Source organism: Dasypus novemcinctus, chromosome 11 (assembly GCF_030445035.2).
Source record: "Dasypus novemcinctus isolate mDasNov1 chromosome 11, mDasNov1.1.hap2, whole genome shotgun sequence".
Taxonomy (NCBI): domain Eukaryota; kingdom Metazoa; phylum Chordata; class Mammalia; order Cingulata; family Dasypodidae; genus Dasypus; species Dasypus novemcinctus.
In genome coordinates this window covers 117,960,946-117,979,076 of record NC_080683.1, presented here as the reverse complement: position 1 = coordinate 117,979,076, position 18,131 = coordinate 117,960,946, and the positions used below count along the sequence as shown (strand labels likewise).

Sequence of the window (18,131 nt, the reverse complement as noted above, 5' to 3'; positions counted from 1 at the left end):
ATTTTCCATTGTAGAGGGTTTTCACATCATAAAAATGACTACAGTTTTCCAAATTGTCAGCCTCCTTGATAGAAAGGAAAAGCTCCTTATCTAAGAGCTCTTGATCGAGTCGTTTGTCCATCACAAAGGATAAGACTCTATAGATTAGGCTCAGTGTGATGGCCAGATGAACAAAACTCATCCAGCGCCATCACGGCATAGACACCGATGTAAGAGCGATTCCAGGAACCAGAGGACCTGTGTGGAACTCTTCTGGAATGTTCTGGTTTTTAAGAAGCACAGAATCACCTTTCCAGTGTATCAATAGGAAAGTTGCACTTGCTCCCCCGACTCATTTGAAATTCAGAGCAAGGTTCTTCCTGTGGAAGGACACACACGCAGCAACCGGAAAACAGCCTTATGATGATAATGTGCTTTCCTTCCCTTTCTGCCCTTCGGCATTCATCATCATGTGACTGGCTAACATCATTATTAATACCTTCTTATCGTTTTACGTCGAGCTTCTGGAAGAAAGTGCATGGTGTCAGCTTGCTTGAAAGTAACATTGCTTTGCTTGTTCTACTACTCTCCATTAGGGGAGAATTTCGATCGCCAGGCCAGCCTTCGGCGGTCTCTAATTTACACAGACACTCTGGTAAGACGACCGAAGAAAGTCAAAAGGAGAAAGACTATTACAGGAGTCCCTGACAACATACAGAAGGAGCTAGGTATGGCTCATCAGAACTGTATTCTGCTGCCCTTGCCCGCTGCCTGGCATTACTGTGCTCATAACCTCATTGCAACGCTCCTGAAGTCGATACATTCTGATAGCCGTGGGGTGCTCCACAGGTCGTTTCTTTCCTGAATCAGGCATTGGGTGCCAATCGTAACACCCATGCAGATGATATCTTGAATTTGGGGAAGAACTTCTGTGAAAACTGTTAAGTAGGATGACAGAAATTGATGTTGTCATCGTCTCTGTGTACCTTGAACATTGGGTCTTGCCACAATTAACTTCATTTTTCCTTAGACCTCAGGTTTCCCAGGACTTCACAGGAAGGAGAGGGATTTCACTGGTTATCATATGGGTGGCACTTTGTCATCAGACCAACAATGGGCTGGATTATCAGTAAATGTCAGAACGATAGGTAGGAGGTTGCCTTCAGGGGCTTGCAGGGAAACAGATCCATGGCTTTTCCATTCGGTACTTTTTCAGCCTAGGATAATAACGCAGCAAAAAAAAGAATGTTTTTGGCTGGAGAGGGTGGCTTAGGTCATGACTCGTCTCCATTTTCTGTCTTCCCTTCGCTTCTGTCAACTAGCCCCCCTCGCTCTGTAAGGGGCCCTTTGGGCAGAGGCAGTGGCACGAGGGGGTCCCAACTCTGCCGGCCGCTCTCAGGGGACCACCCCTCCTCTCTGATCGTTTCCTCCTGTGAAAAGCCCGGGGAGGGGGGGGTGTGTATGCTCTGGATGCTCCCAGGCAGGCTTGTGTGAAGGTTAAAGGAATTTCTACACGTGACAGGTACTGCTGCCAACACCTTCCCACCCTAGCGCTGCCTACCTTGAAATTTGCCTCTTGGCCAGCCAGGGGACTTTCTTCCTTTTCACCTGGTGTGTTTTTATTTACTTTTTTTTAAACTTTTTTTTTTCAGTCTTTGAACATTTTTATTGAGGAAACTTTTTTTTTAATGGCATGAAAAATGGGCTTTGAAGACAGGCCTTCCTGGTGGACATAATTACTCCTTTTAAACTAGTCCTTGGTATCGATGGCGGCGATTTGTGCGCTGTTAGCCCTTTGTTTATGTATCTGAGGGAAAGGCATCCTTAAACGGGAATCGTTCCCAATACTGCCTAAAGCTAATTTCTGTAAACGTGTCCCTGGAAGGAAAGCCCAGCTGCACACAAGAGTATCCAGTGGAAAAGCCAATTTTCTTGCCTTTCGTCCTGCCATGTTCCCACCACAGCTTACCAATGGTCACAATTTTATTTACTTTGGAAGGCAGGCTAGACTCTAGAATTTGCCGCTTAGCCTTTTAGTCCAAAGGGCGGTCACGGCACCTGGAGGTGGCACTGCAGCTTCCACGCTGCGCTCGTGGGTTTCCCCTCCCCAGCACCCCACCGGGAAGGCTTGCGTGGGGAGTCGGACGCACTCTCCTCTACCTGCGCTGGCCGCCATCCAGCTCCCGGTGCACTGCTCTGCCCCGAGGCTCTGTCCCCTGCCTGGGCTGCCCTGTGGCTCCGATGGCCCGCAGGTGCTCGACGTCGCTCCACGGGCTCGCTGGAGGCCGGGGGGTGGCCGGCGCCCCGAGGAAGCCTGCCTTGGGCTCACGCCCCGCCTCTAGCGAGCCGGCCTCTGGCTGCCAAGGCCCCCAGCGCTTTCCCCTCACCTGGGCCTTTGACACATGTGGAGCCTTATACCTGGCTGTGTCCCATGCCTCCAGACTCTCCTTTCTTTTCCTAGGGGGACACCTAATGTGAGAAACCGGTATGTTCAGTAGATGCTGAATGGATTAGCTTCTTACAGCTTTCAGTGACATTTCGTTTTCTTTTTCTTCTGTTCATTTTTTTTTAGGAGATACTGGGGATTGTACATGGGAAGTAGGTGCTCAACCACTGAGCCACATCCACTCCCCAAGCAGAGTTGGTTTTTTGGAGGTACCAGGGATCAAACCTGGTACCTTGTACGTGGGAAGCAGGTGCTCAACCGCTTGAGCTACATCTGCTCTCCAACCTTTTTTTCTTTTTTTAAAGATTATTTATTTCTCTCCCCTTCCCGTTCCCCCCCTCCGCCCCCACCCTAGTTGTCTGTTCTCTGTGTCTATTTGCTGCGTGTTCTTCTTTATCTGCTTCTATTGTTGTCAGCAGTATAGGAATCTGTGTTTCTTTTTGTTGCGTCATCTTGTTGTGTCAGCTCTCCATGCATGCGGTGCCATTCCTGGGCAGGCTGCACTTTCTTTCGTGCTGGGAGGCTCTCCTTACAGGGTGCACTCCTTGCACGTGGGGCTCCCCTACGCGGGGGACACCCCTGTGTGGCACGGCACTCCTTGCGCGCATAACACTGCGCATGGCCAGCTCCACACAGGTCAAGGAGGCCCGGGGTTTGAACCGTGGACCTCCCATGTGGTAGACGGACGCCCTAACCACTGGGCCAAGTCTGCTTCCCTCCAACCTCTCTTATCTAACTGGTCTTTCAGGAGATGTGCCTTAACCAAAAGGGACTGGCTGTTAAGGATAGGCAGTTGAGGCCCTTTGGAAGTCAGCAGGTTGATGGTAGGCTGCCCTTCAAGTGGCCTTCCAACCCAAACAGGTAGGGTTTGTGAATATTCTAGGTACTTACATAAAATGAATTCTAAAACCCGAGCATCATGAACCTTCATCACTTTCAGCACCACCACATAGCAAATAATGTAGCTGCTGCTTTCACCTTACTGGAATGTTCTGACCAGCGAGGTAAATCATATCTTCCACAATTTTAATAATTTTTAGATCAATGATCGGTCCACAGAGCCCACATTCTTTTCTCTTTTGCATGTGACGTGGCACCCCCGTTGATGCTGGAGGAAAAGATAGTAGCTTTTGCCATGTCACCAGACATGCACCAACACACATCAGTGGCAGACTGTGGACCCAGCAGGAGGTCAACAGAGGCAGCTGCGTCCAAGCTAGAGCAAGTTAGGAAATCAGACAACTGGAGGGTGACACCACTTTTATAGATAGGTTACCTGGAGGACTGGTGGATAGAATGAGGGAAAATAACATTTGAATACCGCTTCACTTAGCAATGGCCATAAATCTGCTCTGTTTATTTGGAAACCTCTGGTTGACTTTGCTTTTTCTCCCAGGATTTCATTCTTTCAAGGACTCTGGTTTGAAAGCTTTGTATTACCTAAGTAATGATTAGCAAAAATAGACACTTCATGTTTTCTTTAAAAATTAGTCTTGTATATATAATGCATCAGAAAGTATGACTGAGTCAAACAAATTAGATTTAAAAAAAAGGAAATAGTATCTGAAAGAAAGGCACCCATTAGGAAACTTGCACACCTGTCTACTAGATACTCCCTAAAGTGCCAAGTGCTTTGGATTTTAAAAAGAAAAAAAAAAAAAAGTCTAGCCAAACAGAAGTGCTTCCACATCCAGTTCTCTCACTTCAACACCCTTAATTAATAGATTTCAGAGACCAGCCAACAAAAAATGCTTTAAAATCAAGGATGATATTTACCTTTTGCTTCCAAAGCACACTTACTGAACTATATTTACAATTGCTTGAATGGGCCAAATCCTCCATTTTTCCCCCATAAATCTAATAAAAAACTACGTAGAAATATATTTGAACATCATGTTGTGAAGTTTCATTTTTTTAAATCAGAATTATTTTGTTGTAAAATAATTAAGTCTGTGTACTCCTGAAACTCCTTCCCATCCATATTCCCCAAGCAGAAAAAGTCTCACTTAAGGAATCCCTAGAGTGGTATTTTGAGTAATTTCTGATAGTACTAAGATCATTACTGAAGACCTGACAAGAATTTTAAATTCATATACTATTGCTGAAATAAACTAACTTGTAGATTTCTATCATTCTTAATTACATGTATTTTTAAAACTGGGGAATCCCTTGTAGTATAGCATAATAAGAACAAGAAAAAAAATTATACACAATTGTTTCTTCACACAAATACTTTAAAATCTGACAAAGCCCATCCATATTTCCAGCAGCCCCTTAGTGGCCTACATTTGTCTGTCGTTCTCTTCTTTGCTCTCTCTGCTGTTCTTTAACTCTGATCAATACAGCAGTCATCTGCGTGCTGTGATATTATGAATCCTTTTGTACTATGAAAAGATGGGAGGATCTGTTTGGGGAATAGAATTTTGGTGGTTCCTGTGATAAATTAAATAGGAGTTATTTTCATATATTTTTAAAGGTCTTTAGAAACATGTTACTTTAATAGAAAAGTGTATTAGGGTTCTTTTGGGAAACAGAATCAACAGGATATATCTGTAAATAGCAAGAGATTTATAAGACTCTCATGTGACCGTGGTTCCCCAGGCAGGCTGCAAACTAGGGGCTCTGATGAAAGTCCCTTGATGGTCCTTGATGAATTTCTAGGAGATGTTGGCTGTCCAGAGACGAGCTGGGAAATTCTCCCTTTTAAGGCATTCACCTGATTGGATGAAGCATCACTCATTGCTGATGGCAGTGTCCCTGGTCATTGTAGATGTGATCAGCCATCTATGCAGTAAACTCACTGACAACTAAAGCCCATAAATGCCCTTGTATTACAGTTAGCCCGGTGCTTGCCTGGCCAGACAACTGGGCACAATTCCCTGGCCGAGCTGACACATTAGCCCAGCCATCACAGAAAGTTACAGTCAGCCGCACACCGTGAAGAAATGGTTTGGTCCTTAGAATGGTTTTCACACTCAGAATTGTTATCTGAAAAACTCAGGAGTTTCTGTATGGCACTTAAAGACAGTTAAAAATCTACCACTGACCTATGCAAAAAAACAAAACAAAACAGTTTTGGAGGGGAGGAAATTAAAACCCATTGTTGAATGGAATAAATTATCCTTGGGATTTCGCTGGGACAAACCAATACACCCACATAAGTCAGGCTCCCATTTCCTGAGAAAGCAAATGGCTAAAACTTACACCTTTTGTTTTTCTGTCCTCCAAGTGGCTTTTTCTGCTGCTCCTGCCATTTTGCTGATGAGAAAACCTCTCGGGTGGGTGGGGGTGTGTTCGGGTAGGGTAGCAGAGAGGAGGCGTGTAAAGACCCACTTATAAAAGGACTGCCACTGTCGCCTTGGAGGAGAGGGCTTGATGTCGTGACAGCTCTCCATCAGTGCAAATGCACAGCCACCCTTTCAGTAACACCCTTTACTCTTGGGTGAACGCAAGGCCCTTATCCAGGCAGGGGCATGTGCCATGCGTGTGAGGGGTGCAGGGGGCAGTTCCCAGAGACCCCTGCACTGTCAGCACCCTCACCTGGGGGCACGGGGCTGCGGGTGGGGGCTCAACTAGCCTTGCTCAGCAGTGGCCATGCTCGAGATCCTCAGGGGCCTTGTTTGATGAAAACAGCACAGAATGCTGATTTCGCTGCTGTGTTTAAAGGCTTCATTGGTCCTAATCATTACTATTTACAGGTTGATTTTTCTTTTTCCCAGGACACTTCGGTTAAGTTTTTGGCTTCACGATTTTTTTTCTCCCAAGTGTCTGTTCTTTCCTGGGTAGCCTGAAATCTTATTTATTTCTCCCCACCCACTCGTTGTTTGCACTTGCTGTATCTGTTAGGAGGCACCGAACCTGGGATCTCCGATGTTGGAGGGAGGAGCTTAATTGCTTCAGCCACCTCCACTCCCTCTTGATGGTGATCTACACATCATGTCTCTTTTTGTCCATCTTCCTCTCTGTCAGCCCTTCTTTGTGCTTCAGTTTTTTGACATACTCCTCTCTGGTTGTAAAGCTCCAAGAAACAAATAACCATAATTTAAGGAGATGTTCCCTGGCTCGGTTCCCACTGCTTTCCCCCACCAGAACACAACAGATTGTATTTGAATTTCAGATGTCGCTGACAGACAGATCATGGCTTAAGATGGAGAATGAAATGTTTAGAACACAGATGGCCCTGTAAATCATTTTTCTCTTTCTTGGATGTTCCTTCTTACATAAAATGTAATTAGCACTGCTTTGCACCAATCTCCGTCATCAGTACCACCTCTGTGGCCCAAGTGCTGGACGGCTCTGCTCACCTGCCTTTGGGAAAGAAAGTCACTGTTTGACAGATTTTTGGTGCAGTCGGGCTGAGGGTGCGGCGCCTGGCCTGGTGGGTGAGAGGCTACCCTGCCATCCCACTGACAGGCTTTGTGGAAAGTGCACCCCGCAGACCGCCTAGCAGCCTGGATCTCACAGGAGGATTTGAAATACATACTAAGAGGGCCTGACCTCATTAATAAAGGTTTTCACTTCATTTCAATGCGGGCAGCAGATCAGACAGAAAAGTAGCATTTTTTCCCCAGCACATCCGCAGGGGGTGGGGGCAGAGGTGAGGGCCTTTCTTTTAGGTGACAGCCCTCTTTCTGCTTTGTCTCCAGCGGCGGGCGCCGGCAGGGAGGACGCCGGCGGCCCCTCCACGGGCGCCCTCGAGGGCTCCGCCACCCTCGGGAGGCGCTCGGGAACCAGGGACTCGAGCTGCCAGACGGAGGACGTGAAAGTTGTACCCCCTTCCATGCGAAGGATCCGGGCGCAGAGGGGGCACGGCATCGCGGCCCAGATGAGCCACTTCCCGGGCTCCTCCGGGAACATGTCGGTGCTGAGCGACTCGGCGGGCGTCGTCGTCCCCTCCCGCCTCCACGACGACGCCGGCTTCCACAGCCTGCCCCGGCCCGGGACGAGGGCCCCCACCCAGGCCCCGGGCCCTGCGGAGGCGGCGGGCGGCCCTTTCCCCTTCCCGGGGGGCCACGCTCCCCGAGAGGGGGACCCGGGCCACTTCCGAGGGGCCTCGTGGGCCGGGGCGCCCCGGAGGCCAGCGTGCGAGGAGCTGCGGTGCCCGGAGGGGGACAGCGCGGGGCCCGCGTGCCTGGTGTCCCCGCACGCCACCTACTCCACGCGCGTCCTGGCCAACGCCAGGCTCCCCGCCGCCTCCGAGCTCGTTCTCATTCACACGGCGCCGAGCCCGGGGCGGCCCCTCGGCCACCCCGCCGGCTGCGCCTCCCTCGCCAGGCGGAAGCCCCGAGACGCCCTGGTGGCCAGACCCCCGGGGAAGGACGCGTCCCCGGCCGGCAGCTCCCCCGCGGCGGGCCGCGAGAACGGGCCCCGCGCCGCCGCCTTCGCCTGCAGACACAGCCTGAGCGTCCCCGGCGCGCCGCCCCACGCCGATGGCCCGGGCGAGTCGGGCTATTCGGGGGGCAGAGGGCACGGCAGCCCCAGGCCCTGGGAGTACCGGACCTCGGCGCCCGGACACGCGTCCCCCACGAGTCCCGGCAGCAGCTGCAGTCTCGACCTGGCGTCCAGCAGGGAGGACGCGGGCTCCCTGCACTCGGGGGACCCCGACGGCTGCTACGCGCCCGGGGCCGCGGCGCTGGGCTCCGGGGATCCGTGCGGTGGCGCCGACGGCTTCGGGCCCCCCCGGCACAGCGTGGTCAACGTTTTTGATGGAAGAGCCCAGAAAACCCGAGGGGACCGGCCCGACTGCCACGAGAAACCCGTCTCGCGCAACATCTCCCTAAAGAAGGCCAGGAAGCCGCCCCGGCCCCCCTCGCGGACCGACTCGCTGCCGCGGGCCCCCGCCAAGGGCGCGGGCGGGCAGGTGCTGAGCGAGAGCCTCCTGGCGTCGCTGCAGCAGTCGCTGCGCCTGGGCCTGCAGGCCCCCGACGGCCGCTCGCCCTCGCCGCGGCCCTGCAGCGACTGCGACGAGCCCTGGCCGCCGCGCTCCCGCAGCCAGAGCACGGCCAGCGCGGGCAGCAGCCTGGCCTCGGCCGCCACCCCCGCGGCGCGCTCCCTCGGGGCGGCCACGCCGAGCGACGCCAGCAGCGTCCGCTCCGAGTACGCCGACTCCTGGGGCTACTACGTCGACTACGCGTGCCTGCAGGAGGACCCCGGCCCCCCCGCCGCCTTGTGCCCGGCCGGCGGCGCGCCGCCCCCCCCGCCACGGGGCCGCCCGCCACGTCCCCGACGGCTCCGGGGCCGCGGAGCCGCAGGGGCCGGGCGGCGACTCGGTCAAGCCAAAGATCACCTCCCCCGAGAAGCCGCCCCGGGTCACGTCCCCGTCCAGTGGGTACTCCAGCCAGTCCAACACGCCCACGGCGCTCACCCCCGTGCCTGTGTCCTTAAGGTCGACGTCACCAGCCAACGGGAAGGGGAGGACCAAGCCCAGGGTGCCAGAGAGAAAGTCCTCCCTGATATCCTCCCTGTCCGTCTCCTCCTCCTCCACGTCACTCTCTTCCAGTACTTCCACGGAAGGAAGCGGGACGCTGAGGAAGCCGGCCGCCCCCGCCCCGCCAGCCCCGGGGCCCACTGACAAATCTGCTCTGCCACCCCCTCCCCCGCTGGCGGAGTCCTCCGACGCCGGCCCTCTGCCGCGTTCTCCCGTTTTCCCCCCTCCGCCCCCCGAAGTCCTGAGTGCCTTCTGCCCCCCCACTGACCCCTACTTCCCTCCTCCCCCCATGGCCCTGAGCCCCGACGTCCGGGAGCCTCCTGCGCCCTTGCCGTCGCCTCCACCGTTCTCACCCTCCCTCCTGCCTCCCCCTGCCCCTCCTCTTGACCCCAAGTGGATGCACGACACCGACACCGGGCCTTGCGCACCATCCCGCCAGCCGCGCGCCTCCTGCAATGCCTTTCAGCCGCCTGCCGCCAGGGAGGACGGCCCGAGCCGCCCCATGCCCCTGATCACCACGGAAGCATTACAGATGGTCCAGTTGAGGCCCGTGAAAAAGAACTCAGGGACCGAGGGAGCACTTTTACCGGAAAGAATAGCTCAGGAAAACCCAGCTCCCGGCGTTCCACAGTATCGTTTAAAGCCATCTGCTCTCCTGAAATCTACAAATAGCATCAATGACATGGAGAGTCAAAGCCCGAAAGCCTCCGCCAGCGGCTTGCTCCCGGCTCCCGCGCGGAGCCCGACTCAGGGTCACCGTGCCGGGGCAGCCGAGCGCGACGGCCCGCAGAGCTGCAGGCACGGGCGGCCTGCCGGGGCCTCCGCAGGGACGGGGACAGAGGCGCCGGTCCCCGAGCAGCCCAGCTCACCAGCCAGCAGGAAACCACCTCCTATATCCAAGAAGCCCAAACTGTTCCTGGTGGTGCCACCTCCACAGAGAGATTGCCGGGCGCAGCAGGCAGAGGACAGCCACGGAGCCTTTGTCACCCAGCCGAGCCCTACCAGGGAAGACGCCAGAGAGACTGCCACAGCCAGGACCGATTCCCATGAGCCCGACTCCGGCGGTTGCCCGGTGCTTGGGGCAGGAGCTGCCAAAGCTGCTGCGTCTCTGGGCACGGCAGCCGCCTGCGTGCCCATGGTGCCACCCGATGCTGTGCGAGCCCCCGAGCGGGGGGAGCCAGGCGCACTGGAGGAAGGCGGCTCGGATGACGGGGGCCGCATGGACGGATACCTGGACCCCGAGGGCGGACGGGGTAAGTGTCCTTTGCTGTCTTGGGGGCGTCTTCCCGAATGCAAGCTGAGAAAACCCTGCAGGTGACGGGCCCCACGTGGGAAGCCGGGAGAGCAGGTTAGAGGCACGTTCAGGCCAGCCGCTCGCAGGCGTCCTGTGCTGCTCACGCCGCAGCTTGCCAACTTGGCATTTAATAAAGTGCCAAGAACAGAAAAAAAAACAACCGGGGTGGAGGGGGCTGTCCTGCAGGATGCTGGGTATGAAATAGCAACGTGCCATCTCCCCGCTGAGCTGCAGAGGAGCGGCACGGCAAGATGCAGGAGCCGAGCCGACTTGAGTGGAGAAGCAGGTGCGTGGGCGACGGGGCTGGTGTTCTCCACGTAGGACATCAGGCTCAGCCCCCCCGCATCTCGTGGTGGTCCTCACCTCTGCAAAGGCAGGAAAGGGGACCTGGGGCGCTCGGCTGAAGACGGCAGCTCACGCCCCCGGGTGTGGTTTGCCCGGTGTCCCTGCAGCTGCCGTGCTGGAGACGGGCACAGCGGGGTCTTCCCCCGAGGCCGGCGACTCCCTCAGGGACGAAGGGAGCGAGGAGGCGATGACCCCCAGCCGGCCCAGGACCACGGAGGACCTCTTTGCAGCTATTCACAGGTACCGGACTTTGATCCGTCTCGTAATTCCCCCGTTCCAGATGGTTTCTCCGTTTGCCTTGAGGTTTCTTCTGTCACCCAGGCGTGATTCATTCACTGTCCTGTTGGGTTTTAAATGTGTTTTTCTATTTTTATCCCTTTTCTGTCTCCAGTTGCCTTTGTTGCACTGGTTTTTTTGTGATGACACTGGGGACAAAGGCGCAAACGTGATGCCTCCTGATAGGCACATGACAAAAGTATTTACCAAGCTGAGGTATGCAGAGCCCGGCTCTACCAAATGTCTTATTTCATTTTTAAATTTTACAGATAAAGCAGGGCTTTATAGTGCACTTGCCTTGGCCACTTTTAATGTCTCACTAAAAGCACATCTCTAAGCTAGAGCGAAAGGATTAAAATGTGTGTTGCTCTATGCTGCTAGCGCCCTCTACAGGTGTCAGAAGTGGCCAGGCTTAACAAAAACGGCTGAAATTTTCAAACTACCTGCCTGGTATACTTTTTTTCATACAGTGAGCTTTAAGAGTGATTTCATGCTAAAGTTTCATTTATGGCACCATTTTTCTGGGTGTAAACAGCTGAATGCTCCCACCGCAGTGTCACTATAAAAACTAAGATCATAAGAGTGCAACTCCTTACTACTTTAAACCACAATACTGATAAACATTTTCCAGCTGCTTCCTTTGATCTCCTTCAAAATGAAAAGGTAGTTAGCTATCCAATTATTTCTTAGAACAGGGAAATGAAAAATGCGTCCTCTGAAATCAACTTTGGTGGCATCTCTTGACATTTGCATAGATGTTGTTTCCCACTTTAAGCGCCCAGGCAGTACTTTCTGGATTAAAGAAACCTCCTGGAATTGAACGGTTAGGAAGTCCTTCCAAGAGGCAGGCTTTCATTTAGCATGGAATACACGGAGTGCTGGTTAGACAGACGTGTGTATTTATAAGAGCAACCCGCAGAGAAGGCCTGTGCTCTCCCGGTGCTCTATGGGCTGAGTACTTGTCCCAGAGAGGAAACCCAACTCTTGTGAACCAAATTGCTATGTGCTTTGCCCCCAAAATAATGCCAAAGGTCTCTTCTGCATTTTATTTTGGCAGCCTTCTTAAGGCACTGAGAAATGGGTGGCTTCACCCCCTAAAGAGTCACATCCCCTGCCAACCCAGAAACCACCAGTGTGCGTTCTTCTTCAGCATGTGCCCCATACAAGTGACACCAGGCGAGCTGCAGGGGCGTCGGGCGAGGACAGGCCAGGAGCCAGGCCAGGTCCCGCGTTAGCCCCTCATAGATGGGTAGGATCCAGGAGAAGCCCCTCGAAGTCTGTGATATTGGGGGGGGGGGGGTCTTCATTTTCATGTCCTCCAGCAGCTCAGCTCATCATTTAAAATAATCGCTAAATTGAAAGGCAACATTCGAGTTTTATAATGCAAATTAATTCACTTCAGATTTAAAGCCAGATGGAAAATGCAGAACACCCAGTTGAGGTGTGAAGTTTTTATATTTATTGAAGTAATTAGTTTTTCAGCCAGTGTTAACTATTTAAGTGCACTTTTTATAGCCATCTCGTTTACAGAGAGAGAGAGCACATGCCTTTGTACATTTAGATTTAATTCTCATTTTAGGGGCACCTGCTCTTGAGAAGCAGCACTGCTTTTATGAAATCCTGCCTCCTAAATCCATTCTAAATCTACTGTTAGAAGACCCAGCTTTATTATACGTAGTAGGGGCTTGTTTGTGGCTGTCCCTGTAGTCTGACCATTAAAAATCCCAACAAAATGTGTGCCACAAACCAGTACCTAAAAGGACGAGGCGAGCAGAGCCACTGCAGAGGAGAGATCTGTCGAGCGACGTGGCCACGTGGGCTCTGGAAAGGTGCCATGTCCGGGTGCGCGCGCTCGCGCCTGTGACTGTGGCCAGCTCCTGTTACCTTTCTGTAGCCGGAGGACCATGCTAGACCCTCTCTAAAGTCCTGTCCAGCTCTAAGCTCCCGGCGTTTTATTCTTCCTGTGGCTTTGCCAGTTGGTCCTTGACTCTCACCGGAGGGCTGCTCTTGGGGACGCGGGGCAGGACCACCGAGCCAAAGCCCGCCACCCACAGGGCCAGGCCCGCCCCTCGTGGGTGCCGTGCCAGCTCTGCCCCCTTCAGCCGGGTCCATTCTGCTTGCTGTCCTCTGATATGGTGGCTCCTTTAGGCTGGAAACGTGAGACGCTGCCGAGAACACCAAGCCCGGGGCCACCAGCCTGCAGCCACCCACCCTGTGCCGAGAGGTGCAGGCAGTTCCCAAACGGCACTAAAGTGGAGCCGGTGTAGCTCAGTGGCTGAAAAACACAATTAAAAAAATCAAGCTAAACAGCACTGAAGCCTGACCCCACAGCAGGCAGAGGGTTTAGAGCTCCCTAAATGGCATTCAAGTTCACGTTCAGACCCCACCGTAGGCCTGACCCTGTCCAGCTTTCATCTTCATTGATAAGCCGTGAGCTAAGCATTGTGTCCCCTTCTCCAGCTAGGAAGCGAGGTCAGGGCATTTGGGGTGCCCACGGCCGCACAGCAAGGAGCCTTAGCAGAGGGCTTTAGCCCAGGTCTGTGTGACTCCAGAGACTGTCTTTTATCCCGAGCTCACGAGGCTGCTCTCACCACGCCCACTGTACAGGCCTGGCAACCGAGGCACCACACGGTGAGGCCCCTGCCCAAGGCCACGCACCTGGAAGTTGGCCAGGCTCACATCCAGCTCTCACGCATGGGTGTGCCTGCATGGAAACCACACTGTCAACCTTTCCTTGCTGCGTATTCTAGAATGTGATGGCAGGAAAGGAGCTGTGCCCACGTCCTTCTTTTCCCAGCCGTGTCAAGCTTGCTTACAGCAAGGTCCACTGCCCGGCCCAAATGGGGCACCCTCGCCGCGTTGTTGAGCTGAAGACCGGCGAGGGGCCGCTGGGCTCCCCGCACGAGTGTCTGTTTTCCAGCCGTGGGAAACACTGACCCTTTCCGCTCCCTCCTCCGTCCCTCCCCTCTCAGGGCCCAGCCGAACCCCCACGTTTTTGTGATCAGTTGGAGGGTCTCTGCAGCCAGCTGTGGAGTAGGCCCTGGCTCAGAAGGCCCCCCTTGTTTTCTAGAAAACTTGATGTCCAGAAGTTCACTCGTGGTCCCACAAGAGCCAGGAAGACTGGTTTTCAGTCAAACTCCCCAGTGACTGAGAATGAACGTAGAGCGGCTGGGTTGGTCTAGAGCCTGGGGTGGGGAATGCTCTAGATAAACTTATGGGGGCTCTTCTGGAGCTGGCTTGTCTGTTAGGCCTGTTCAAGTGCTGGAGAAAAGAGAGGAGGGTCAGTGCCAAGAAACCTCCCCGGGGGCCGTCCGATAAAGGAGAGCCTCGGGAAAAAGGGCCATTAGCAGAAACTTTGGGAAGGGTAGTATCCAAAATAATTGAAGATGATGCCTGAGGTTTGTTTCAAAGTGACACAGTGGGGGTGGAGATGAAAGAAGGGTGGCCGTGAGTGCCAGCAGCGGTAGCTGGGCCGGGGACTTGGTGACACCACGGTCGCCCCTCTCACGTGTGTGTCTGGCTACACCTTAAGCTGCCGGTGGCCTGGCCGTGCGGTAGGAGGAGCAGGGGACCTGGGACTCACCGCTGTCCTCACCTCTGTCCCCCTCAGATCCAAAAGGAAAGTCCTCGGCCGGAAAGACTCCGACGACGACCACACCCGAAACCACTCCCCCTCGCCCCCGGTGACGCCCACCGCCGTCGCCCCCGGCCTGACGTCCCCGAAGCAAGTGGGGTCCATCCAGAGAAGCCTCCGGAAAAGCAGCACGAGCAGCGACAGCTTCAAAGCGCTGCTGCTGCGGAAGGGCAGCCGGTCGGACGCCGGCGCCCGCATGTCGGCGGCCGAGGTGCTCAGGAGCACCGACCCGCGGGTGCACAGGGCCCGGCCCGAGCCCTGCCCCGACGCGCCCGAGAGCCCGGCCAGCCGCTCCCCGGGGAGGACCAGGAGGGCGCAGGAGGAGTGGGCCAGGAACGAGGGCCTGATGCCCCGCAGCCTGTCCTTCTCGGGGCCGCGGCCCGGCCGCAGCCGCACACCGCCCTCGGCCGCCAGCAGCAGGTACAGCGTGCGGAACCGCATCCACAGCAGCCCCATGACGGTCATCTCGGAGGGCGAGGGCGAGGCCCCGGAGCCCGGCGACGCCAGGGCTCGCCGGGCCTCGGGCTCGGCCAGGGCAGGCGGCCTGACGGGGCCCGGGGCACAGCAGGGAGGGCTGCCCGGTGGCGAGGGGCCCACAGCCCCCCCGGGCTCCCAGGCCCCTGGCCCCGGGCACAGGGAGCTGTCTGAACAGCGGGCAGGTCCCCCGAGGGAAGAGGGCTAGGGGACCAGGGCGCCAATCTCCCAGCTCTCGCGGGGCGGGTGAGCCAAGCGCCCCTCTAGGAAGCCCCTCGCGGGCCTGCTCGGCATCTGGGCAGTGGCCCGGGGCTGCCACCTGCCGCAGGCACGGGGGGTCACCCGGCACTCGCCCTGTGGCTTCAAAGCAAGTAGAAGTTTAACTTCTGAAAGTGCTTCCCAGGGAAGATGATTTTGCTAAATGCTGTGTGTGTGTGTGTGTGTGTGTGTGTGTGTACATGGGGTGTGCGCGGGCATGCGCATTTTGGGAACACTTTTTATTAAAAATAAAAATACACAGCATGTACAGACATGGGGACAGTTGGAGTTAGGCTGGGGAGAGCAGTGGAGTCTTCTAGACTCGGCAGCGATTGCTTTAAGAGTATTAAGCTTATGGGCGTTAGTGAGCGGCTTCTAGCAAGAAGGGGAGATTTGCTGGCTCTTCCGGCACAGAACACGGGCGTGTGTACACGAGTGTGCTTTTACGAGGGCTCGGCCAACACAGGGAAGCTGGGAAGGGCTGTGTGACCAGGTAGTTCAGGTACTTTTTTTCTGGGGGGAAAAAGGCTTTGTTTCTTTTTTGTAAAAATAACAAACCTGTGGAAATGGCAACGTGGTGAGTGGTGCCTGCTGCTTTGCAGCCACGTGGATGCAACCCTATGCAACTGGCCCGAGTTTTGGAAATGAGGGGGGTTTGTAAGTGCATTTCCTCCGGGAAGAGCAGCCGAGACCTTCCTTGAGGAGGTAAGCGCTGGTGTGTGCAAGCAGAAGGCTGGGAAGGGGACAAGAGGAGATGATACACTGCTGGAATTTGTTTCCTGCTTATTAAATAAAATTATTTTTCAAACTTCAATATGAAAACTTGCACTACAGAATTGTGGGTGAAACTGTTCCTTTTACAGCTGTTTTTGTTGTTTTGTTGTTTTTTAACCAGAATTTAAAGTCCCATTTGGCAATTTCTTATTACTTGAGAGATCAACATTTGCTAACTTTTGGATATACTTTTGGTTACACCAAAGAAAAATTAATGGATATTTTTCCTTTGCCTGCAGGATCGCGTCCTAATTTAGAAGGGTTTATCAAAACTATTATATATTATCTTAATTTGATGAAAATGCTGGATAGCTCTTGTTAGTCAAATAAACTGATCAAAATTGGCAGGGCTTGACTATTAATTAGCCCTGGGAAATGAGTTTCTAGATTAAAAAGACCTTTTGCATCATTTGGGTTTGTGTTTTCATATTTTTATAAATAATTGATTTTGCTAATTACCTTGTCATCTTCTCCAGTTAGAATTTCCACATCTTCGAACGTGAGGAAAAAAGTGTGTAATTTACTGTAACGTAACATGCTTATCACTCCCCACCCCCCTCCAACTTCCTCCTACTTAAACTGCTTTTTTGTTCAGAAAAAGCTGAATCTTGTTTTCTTCATTTGAAGGACCTGCAATGACAATACCGTAATTCTTTCTTTGCCTAAATAAAATGCAGCTCCCAATTGTCATTTTTTTTGGTATGAAAATATCATCTAAAAGTTGGACCACAGAGGTCAAGTCAGTTATATAGTAAAATATTAGATCTCCGTTTTAGGCAGGTCTTTCAAGAAAAGTAAACCTAAAGAATGAAGGCTGCTTCCCTTCTCTGAAGAAAACACCACACTTTTTTTTTTCTCCACATAACTAGCCCAAGGCTGAAAGCCTTTTTTATCATTTGTGGCAAACAGAGCTTATCTTCTGAGTTTTTCCTAAAGTGGGATGGCTTTTGAATATGAAAAATTTCCCTAGCTACCTAAAAGAGATGAGAACGGGTGCGCAAGGTAATCATAAAACCGAAACAAAATCCCCATTTTTTTTTTAACAAAATACACCAGGTTTTAAACGCGTGTGGAATGGAACTGTTGTAAATAGGTGCCCCTTGCTCCCTGTCACCTGCCTTTTGGACCCCGAGGTCGGTCTTGGACAGAGAGCAGCAGCAAACATGGGGCCTCTATGGGAGGGGGACCGCTGGAGAGGGGACAGATGATTGCTGTGGGTGGCACCATAGAAACAGACACATGGAACCAACCCCCAGGCCTGAGGACTTGTGACTAAAATGTGGAGCACAGATGGACGGTCCCTCAGCCGATGGCGTGTGGAGAGGCGGAGGGCTGCTCGCGGCAGGTGTGAGACACAGGGTGTCGCCGTTGACTCTTTGTTCCCCCACAGGGGCTTGCTTCTCTTTGTGGACCATTAAAAACCTCAGGAGGGGGGAGCAGGTGTAGCTCAGTGGTTGAGCACCTGCTTCCCGGGTCCAAAGTCCGGGTTTGATTCCTGGTACCTCCTGAAAAAAAAAAAAAACAACGGCAGGAGGGCTGAGGACACCTCCTTATACCCTGAGGCCGCAGTGCCCGGAAGTCACAGAAGCACCGGGTTTAAACCACTTTCACCTTCTGTTCTCCACGTGGCAGGAGAGAAACCACTGATGGTTTGGTCTACAGGTGGAAATGGCCTTGACGTTGGCTGAGGTCTGCCTGTATTTCTGAGGACTCGCAATCTGCTGTTTCTCCTCAGGGAGGCAGGAAAGGAGGCACCTCCCGTCCCAATCTCGTCGCGCCCAGCTCTGGGTGGGCGTCCTGAGGACAGGCACAGCTCTGGGCTGGTGTGATCGGCTGTGGATCGTGGTGTTTTCAGTCCTTGTTGCTGGTTGTACACTGGCAGGGGCACTACAGGCCGATCTACCGGTGGGTGGCGAAAGGGGGTCCTTCGAATCAGCACGGGCCTGAATTCCCTAGAATGGCTGTTCAGCGGCACAACCGCTTTTCAGAGCCCTTCTGAGCTCCCTTCCGCACAGGCCAGCCTCTGTCCCACAAGCAAGGGCTAGAGCACACACAGGACCGGCCGACTGCACAGCACACACAAGGGCATTGGGAAGACGTCACAGGAGCACGTCCGGACTGCGTGGCAGCCGTGGTTCCAAGGGCCCCGGGCTGTCACCTGTAGAGGGAAACAGAAGTTGGGCTCGGGGTGTCTGCCTGCAGAGCCGAGACATGGGGACAGGAG

General features: G+C 53.8%; 1 protein-coding gene across 1 annotated transcript in view; it reads left to right on the top strand.

Moving 5' to 3' along the window:
- The window catches only part of NHSL1 (NHS like 1), a 146,019-nt gene extending 129,703 nt beyond the window's left edge, over positions 1-16,316 (top strand). The window contains 4 exon segments of the mRNA XM_058307548.2: positions 7,072-8,615; positions 8,617-10,105; positions 10,599-10,731; positions 14,378-16,316. Coding sequence (XP_058163531.1) covers positions 7,072-8,615; positions 8,617-10,105; positions 10,599-10,731; positions 14,378-15,083 — 3,872 coding nt within the window. The 3' untranslated portion in view covers positions 15,084-16,316.
- The last annotated feature ends 1,815 nt before the right edge of the window (positions 16,317-18,131 follow it).